Source organism: Salvelinus namaycush, chromosome 3, assembly GCF_016432855.1.
Source record: "Salvelinus namaycush isolate Seneca chromosome 3, SaNama_1.0, whole genome shotgun sequence".
Classification (NCBI taxonomy): Eukaryota; Metazoa; Chordata; class Actinopteri; order Salmoniformes; family Salmonidae; genus Salvelinus; species Salvelinus namaycush.
In genome coordinates, this window is record NC_052309.1 from 70193522 (window position 1) to 70201817 (window position 8296).

The window sequence follows — 8296 nt, forward strand, 5'->3', positions numbered from 1 at the left end:
TTGATTTTGTACTTGTTCATTAGGGTAGCAGCCTAAAAAATGTAGGTTGACATTCTATGCAATGTGCTTAGTTGTCATGAAGTCTAAAATGGAAGACATTTTGCAAAGTTTGATCAATGGTTTGTGGGATGACAATAGTCGAGTTCCTGCCTGATGACATTGCAGATGCATGCCAGATCTTACAACTCCTGGATAGGTGTCAGATAAACACAACATGGGCCATTCCTCTGGCCAGACGTTGCTGACACCAGCCAGATCTTACAACGCCTGGATAGGTATTTTACGTATCAGCTAACCACACACGATATATACAAAAGTATGGACACCCCTTCAAATTTGTGTATTCAACTATTTCAGCCACACCCGTAGCTGACAGGTGTGTAAAATCAAGCACAAAGCCATGTAATCTACATTGGTAAACATTGGCAGTAGCATGGTCTTCCTGAAGAGCTCAGTGACTTTCAACGTGGCACTGTCATAGGATGCCACCTTGTCAAATTTCTGTCCTGTTAGAGCTGCTCCAGTCAACTGTAAGTGCTGTTATTGTGAAGTGGAAACGTCTCGGAGCAACAACGGCTCAGCCGCAAAGTAGTAGGCCACACTAGCTCACAGAACAGGATCAACGAGTGCTGAAGTGCATAGCACGTAAAAAATAATCTGTCTTGCAACACTCACTACCAAGTTCCAAACTGCCTCTGGAAGCAATGTCAGCACAAGAACTGTTCGCAGGGAGCTTCATGAAATGGGTTTCCATGGCCGAGCAGCCGCACGCACACAAGCCTGAGATCACCACGCACGATGCCAAGCGTCGGAAGGAGTGGTGTAAAGCTCGCCGCCATTGGACTCTGGAGCAGTGGAAACGCATTCTCTGGAGTGATTAATCACGCATCACCACCTAAGAGTCCGACTGACAAATCTGGGCTCGGCGGATCCCAGGGGAACACTACCTGCCCGAATACATAGTGCTAACTGTAACGCTTGGAGGAGGAATACGGTCTGTGGCTGTTTTCATGGTTCAGGTTAGGCCCCTTAGTTCCTGTGAAGGAAAATCTTAATGCTACAGCATACAATGACATTCTAGGCAATTATTTGCTTCCAACTTTGTGGTAACAGTTTGGGGAAGGCCCTTCCCTGTTTCAGCATTCCCCCATGCACAAAGCAAGGTCCATGGTTTGTCGAGATCGGTGTTAAAGAACTTGACTGACCTGCACAGGGCCCTGATCGCAACCCCATCAAATACCTTTGGAATGAATTGTGAACGCCGACTGCGAGCCAGGCCTAACCTCCTAACTTCAATGCCCGACCTCACTAATACACTTGTAGCTGAATGGAAGCAAGTCCCCGCAGCAATGTTCCAACGCCTTCACAGAAGAGAGGAGGCTATTATAGCAGCAAAGGGGGGACCAACTCTATATCAATGCCCATGATTTTGGAGTGAGATGATCGACAAGCAGGTGTCCACATAATTCTGGTCATGTTGTAGCGATCTGTTAGTCAATACCATTGGTTGATGCATGCCATGTCTGAGCAGGGGAATGTGACCCATGTAATATACAGTGCCTATAGAAAGTCTCTACACCCTCCTTGGATTTCTTCAAATTTATTGTATTACAAAGTGGGTTTAAAATGGATTTGTTTTTTTGCCTACGCTCTACATAAAATAATGTGGAGTAGAAATTCTAACATTTACAGATGAATGAAAAAGAGATAACAAATATACACTACTGTTCAAAAGTTTGGGGTCACTTAGAAATGTCCTTGTTTTTGAAAGAAAAGCAAAAAAAATGTGTCCATTTAAAATGGCATCAAATTGATCAGAAATACAGTGTAGACATTGTTAATGTTGTGAATGACTATTGTAGCTGATTTTTAATGGAATGTCTACATAGGGGTACAGATGCCCATTATCAGCAACCATCACTCCTGTGTTCCAATGGCACATTGTGTTAGCTAATCCAAGTTTATCAGTTTAAAACGCTAATTGATCATTAAATCTAATTTAATTTGTCACATGCGCCGAATACGGCAGGTGTAGACCTTACAGTGAAATGCTTCCTTACAAGCCCTTAACCAACAATGCAGTTTTAAGAAAATACCTACACAAAAAGAGAAAAGAAAAACAAATAATTAAAGAGCAGCAGTAAATAACAATAGCGGGGCTGTATATACGGGGTACTGGTTCAGAGTCAATGTGTCAATATGTGGGGGCAACGGTATCGAGGTAATTGAGGTAATTATGTACATGCAGGTAGGGTTATTAAAGTGGCTATGCATAGATAACAGAAAGTAGCAACAGCGTAGGGGGGTGCACCACACGGTCAGGTCTCTGACGACCTCCCTATAGGCTGTCTCATTGTTGTCGGTGATCAGGCCTACCACTGTTGTGTCATCAGCAAACTTAATGATGGTGTTGGAGTTGTGCCTGGCCGTGCAGTCATGAGTGAACAGGGAGTATAGGAGGGGACCACCTGGAGACAGCCCGTCAGGAAGTCTAGGATCCAGTTGCAGAGGGAGGTGTTAAGTCCCAGGGTCCTTAGCTTAGTGATGAGCTTTGAGGTCACTATGGTGTTGAATGCTGAGCTTTAGTCAATGAATAGCATTCTCACATAGGTGTTCTTTTTGTCCAGGTGGGAAAGTGCAGTGTGGAGTGTAATCCAGATTGCATCATCTTTGGATCTGTTGATGCGGTATGCAAATTGAAGTGGGTCTAGGGTTTCTGGGATAATGGTGTTGTGAGCCATAACCAGCCTTTCAAAGCATTTCATGGCTACAAAGTGCTACGGGTCGGTAGTCATTTAGGCAGGTTACCTTAGTGTTCTTGGGCACAGGGACTATGGTGGTCTGCTTGAAACATGTTGGTATTACAGACTCAGATGTTGAAAATGTCAGTGAAGACACTTGCCAGACAACTGCATCTTTGATGTGTCTGGGTGGTTTAGTACATTATCCACAGTATAAATATTAACTTCACCATGCGTAAAGATATATATTAAATGTCTGATTTGTTATTGTTATCCATCTACCAATCACTGCCCTTCTTTATGAGGCTTTTGAAAAGCTCCCTGGTCTTTGTCGTTGAATCTGTGCTGGAAATTCAATACTTGTCCGAGGGACCTTACAGATGTTTGTATCGGGGTCAGAGGAAGGGTAGGCTTGCCTAAACAAAGGGGGTGAATACTTATGCAATTACTATATTTTAGTTATTTAATTTAGCAAAAATGTGTAGAATTTTATTTTCACTGACATTATGGATTACTTTATGTAGATTAATGACTAATTACAATTAAATCAACATTTGAAAAATCTATAAATTGTCACATTATTTTGATATTTCACCATCTTATAAACAGCAATAAGAATAACTATCAACAATACATACACCTGTAAGGAATGAACCTAAAAGGAATCATAAGGCCTATGGACCGATATAACATTTAAAGTTGATTTGTATTTGTATTTTTTTATTTTACCTTTATTTAGCAAGTCAAGAAATTATACAATGGTACATCAAATGACAAAGAGAACAATAGTCTTCATAATGTTATTTACATTTCATAATACTTTATAACATTGTTTCATCAAATATCAACCTGCTCAGCTACCATAGAATCTGGCCATCAGGATTTCCTATGTTGCAACTGAATATAGAAAATATGTCATTGGCTCTTGGTAGCTTCTTGGCAGGACTTCTCAACCCATGTCAGTTGAAGCAGCTACTCGGTGTTGTAGCTACAAATGAGGACACCGAGGTACGGACCTTGCCAACATTAAAAAATATATATAATAATCCATTTTTTTAGGAACAGTTGGGGTCTCAACTTACTGTTGACAGTTAGAATAGTAGAATACACAAGGTGCAATTTCGAACTTGGTTGTGCATCAGCAGTTTCCCTCTTCTTATATGTCACTCAATTAGCCCATGTCAATATATATTTTTTTAGATTGTTCAATTAGTCTAGCCAGCTATCTAAATGTGTAGTAATCATGGCCAAATTTTTGCTGTTCTCCAAATAGTATTTTAGAGTGCGGACCTCACTAAAACTCAGACCCTGGACCCTGTTGTGCTTGTGAAATGTGATGGTTTATCAAAGGAGAATTGCCCTTTCAATGACTGGTTTTAGTTGAGTGGTTGCTTATGCAACCACAGGAGGAAATAAACAGTATTTTGTACACAAGATTACTTAGTAAGTAGCAGCAACAACAAACATAAACTAGGGAGTGAATCACACTTTGTATCTTTGGGCAAATTTGGCATTTAGCAAATTATTAAAATGGCTATTAACTCACATTTGAATACTGAAGGTAAACAAAACCAAGTTCAACTATGCAAAATAGGCAAACAAATTAAGCTAATTTCAAATCATTTGAGCAACTTGATATTAAGTAAATTGTTTTGTTATCAATTTGTCATACATTCTTCCAACAAGCAGGTTTTGCCCACTCATTTGTTCAGAGCGCTGTCTAGTGTCTACCGTCACAATTCAGTAGTGGATTGCTGAGTTAACAAAAACTATCAACACCAATCAGATGTACATTTTTGTGTTCAAAATATGTATACTTAAGAAACATAACGAACTGTTCACAACCTCACATCCTGACTGAGATCCACAGTGGAATGAGAAACAAAAATATCAAATTTACTCATAAGACATTGATTGACATTGAGCTGCAGTCCGTTTATCATCCTTCAATGGCATGATGAAAGATGATGATCAGCAGGAAATGTGAATGAGGTGATCCTCTTGGTTAATATCAGGTGATGACACGGTTTCGGTTTCTTAATGACTCAGTTAAGTGTGATTCTCAGTGCCGTTGTGGGCGAGCTTGGTTTTGTGCTCGACGTGAGGGCCCCTGGTGGAGTACTGTACCATCAGGAAGGGCTCCTTGGTCTCGCCCTCTCCTACAATACTCTCCTCATCTTCAGACTGGCCAATCCGCTGCAGGAGAAGGTAGCACCAACATCCACAGATGAGAACACCGAGGGCAGCAACAGCAATGAGGATCACTACGATTGTCACCACCCCAGTAGTTGGGCTGTGGTCTGTGATGTACATGTTGCAACAGGAAGGGGACTCAGAGCATTGTCACAGAACAGGGTACTTGACAAGGACAGCGTGGTATGATCCCTTGTTGATTTTGGTGTCTTACGGTACTGCTTGGGAGACCTGGGGGTCACATAAAGCAAATAATGTTGAATATTTAACTAACAAAAAATAACAAAATAAACCCTGTTGTCAGTGCTTGTATCTGCACATCTGAATCTGTTTACAATGAATTTTCGGCAGACATCTGCTGACTCAACCATAGACCTATGTAATAGGACTCAACACAGAATCTAACCTCCAAATCCACCAAAGAAGCAAAAGGCTTGAAATAATGTATTGATACAACATTAAGTTGATAGCCTACCACCCTGTGGTAGGTAATCATATAGTATCTATACGCTATATTCTGCATAACAGCGTATGCAATAATGAACTATGAACGGAACGCCTTTATGCCATCAACGCTAACGCATGTTTCAACTGTGCACGCCGAATCATTGCACAGTAATACGCAATTATGTATGTACATGCATGATACATCGGGTCGGAAGGAGAATCAAGACGCACTAGATGAGATTCCTTACAATTCCATTGCGACAGACAACGCGATCGCGTGTCTTCATCAATGTGCTATGCAGCAACAGCCCTGCCTGTATCAACATATAAAATCCATGGCTCTTCCTAAAGGAACCGATTTCATTCTAAAAAAAAATGCTAATACAGTGTATTAAATACACTAGTAGCTACTCACGAAAGAACCGAACTTCAAGGCCCCTGTTTCAGTGCAGGAAATGAGACCATGTGATGCACAATATATAGAAACAAATGTTATTTGTGCTGTCAATCTCTATTTTAAAGCAACAGTAGTAGCTATATTATCTTCATTGACAACATGTACATTAAAAATTATATATCACTTAATGTTTGTCTATGGACACAATTTTGAAAAATGAAATAGTTATAGGAGCTCAGATTTGCCGTGTTACCTTCTTGGTCTCATGCAAATACTGGTACATGCTCCAGACGCCAAAATATCACGTGATACATACAGGCTGCTTGTTCCTGAACGTTGGCTCGAGCTACTGTAAAGTATTTTTTACATGTATTTTTTATTATGAACACAACAAATACAAAATAACATAAATATACAAACAAGAGTACATAAACCTAACAGACAGTATAAACCAAACAGTATTACATATCAAGATTACAATTCAATTTGTTAAATACTTTTATGTTGCGTATTGCTTTTTTTCTTTTTCGAGTGATCTATATAAATGTATTACCTTTGTCCACTAGATAACTTGTCAATATTGCACTTTCAAATGAAGGATCTTATTATATAATTGTATATATATATATGCAGTCAGTTTGAATAGTAATGTCCACACAATGTTGGTGGTGGGGTTAGAGGTAAGACTGGTCGATATTGTGATTGTACATTTTCATAGGATCTATATGTAATCAAACTGCAACATGACTACCTGTTAATACAGTCTTATTGTGATGGTTACTGGTAAGTAATCAAGCTTATCGTACAAACTGCCCTACGTAGATCCACTTGTTGTCTTAGGCCTAAATGCCTTTAGGTTGAACGAATGAGTGGTTATGCTGCGGAAGAGGTCTTATTTCAGGATGTTTTGATTGAAATCCAGGCACCTTTGAGCGTTCCCAATTCCATGGATTCACAAGGGTGTCAATGATTGTATAGGCACTATTTATTTTCATTAATCACATACAATTGTGTGCTTCTGTAGAATTCACTTAATGGCACTTTTTCAATGTGTATGCATGACATAAGCACAAATAAATGAGATAATTTTACCACCAAATGAGATCATTGTTCATTCTTTAATTTAAATTCTTTGTCTTTTGTTTGAGTTTGTGCTTTCTTGCCCGGACTAGCTTTTTTTCCATCATAACCCTCCTCAAGCACTTCTGACATGTTTAGTGTATTATATGCATATATTATAAACTGGGTGGTTCGAGCACTGAATGCTGATTGGCTGACAGTATACTAAGCTATGTCAAAACAGCTCTTAGCCATGGTATATTGGCCATATACCACACCCCCTCGTGCCTTATTGCTTAATTATAGCCTATCATAAACAGTGTTAGTGCATTATAAGCATATATTATAGCCTTTCTATTATAAACGTGATGGGCACGTACTTCTAGGCTATGATCCATTACCTTTGGCAATGAAATATCAGGCAGGCCAGAAACCACTCAAAACCAGTAGCAATAGTTACATTTTGCTAAACATAAATGAAAACAAACAGGCATTGATAGCAACATACTGCTTATGCTTCTTTCTACGTGAGCGTTTGCTGAAGGTCTTCCACCTCCAACTTCCACATTCTTCTGTGAATCGCAGCACGTTCAGAGAGGTCTGCCATCTTTACCGCGCGCAGGACAGGTTCTGGAGAGAGGGCCTGGATCATCCCCATCACCATGACATAGTTACCTGTGTAAAATCAGGGGGTAACAAATCATGGGTTTTGTTAAATGTTGTACATATTTTAGCTGCAACTAGAAGGAAAATAAAAGTGCATCTCACCCTGAAGTAGGCATGGGTTGCCCTTAGGAATGTTGTTGACGCCATTGACAACGAATGTCCCTGTCTCGTCCAAAAGAAGCACCGTGTTGTGATCCGACCGAACTTCCAGTATTGTCCCTTGCATCCAAACCACAGAGACTACAAGTGCAGTGTTTTTCCATTGTCCCAGTCTTTTTATATTAAATTCGAGCTTGCCATTCAATCGTCTATCTTTTCCCTCTCGGAGTTGGCTGGAAAGAACTTTGATAGGAGGACTTTTCTTCTTTTCGCCTGAAATTTGTCCAGAGTCCATGCCATCTGCGAGTGAAAACTTTCAAACGAGTTAGTTATAAAAAATATTTCGTGTGACCTTTGACGTAATTGTGACCAATTTCCGGGATGTTGATTTCAACGTTTGTCTTTTGTGTATTGTTTATATATAGACTTGTGTTCCCCCATGTACTTGTTATATCGATTTGTCGTTAATAATAAAAATACAATAAAATATTTGAACATTTCAAAATAAAAGCACACGTGGTGCTAACAGAGGATATTATCAAAGATTATAAACTGGGTGGTTTGAGCCCTGAATTCTGATTGGCTGAAAGCCATGGTATATCAGAATGTATACCACTGGTATGACAAAACATTTAGTTCTACTGCTCTAATTACGTTGGTAACCAGTTTATAATAGCAATAAGGCTCCTCCGGG

At 39.7% G+C, this 8296-nt stretch overlaps 2 protein-coding genes across 2 annotated transcripts; both read right to left on the reverse strand.

Annotated features, from left to right (window-relative positions):
• Nucleotides 1–3925: 3925 nt before the first annotated feature.
• Nucleotides 3926–5161, reverse strand: LOC120044541 (stannin-like). The gene has a single exon (XM_038989200.1). It carries the CDS (start codon nt 5052–5054, stop codon nt 4791–4793), a length of 264 nt encoding a protein of 87 aa, XP_038845128.1. The 5' UTR covers nt 5055–5161; the 3' UTR covers nt 3926–4790.
• A 1716-nt stretch (nt 5162–6877) lies between these two features.
• LOC120044542 (recQ-mediated genome instability protein 2-like) lies at nt 6878–7961 on the reverse strand. The gene is made up of 2 exons (XM_038989201.1): nt 7606–7961; nt 6878–7512 (listed from the first exon to the last, which is right to left on the reverse strand). The coding sequence occupies exons 1-2, from the start codon at nt 7895–7897 to the stop codon at nt 7361–7363; spliced, it is 444 nt and encodes a 147-aa protein (XP_038845129.1). The 5' UTR covers nt 7898–7961; the 3' UTR covers nt 6878–7360.
• Nucleotides 7962–8296: the final 335 nt, after the last annotated feature.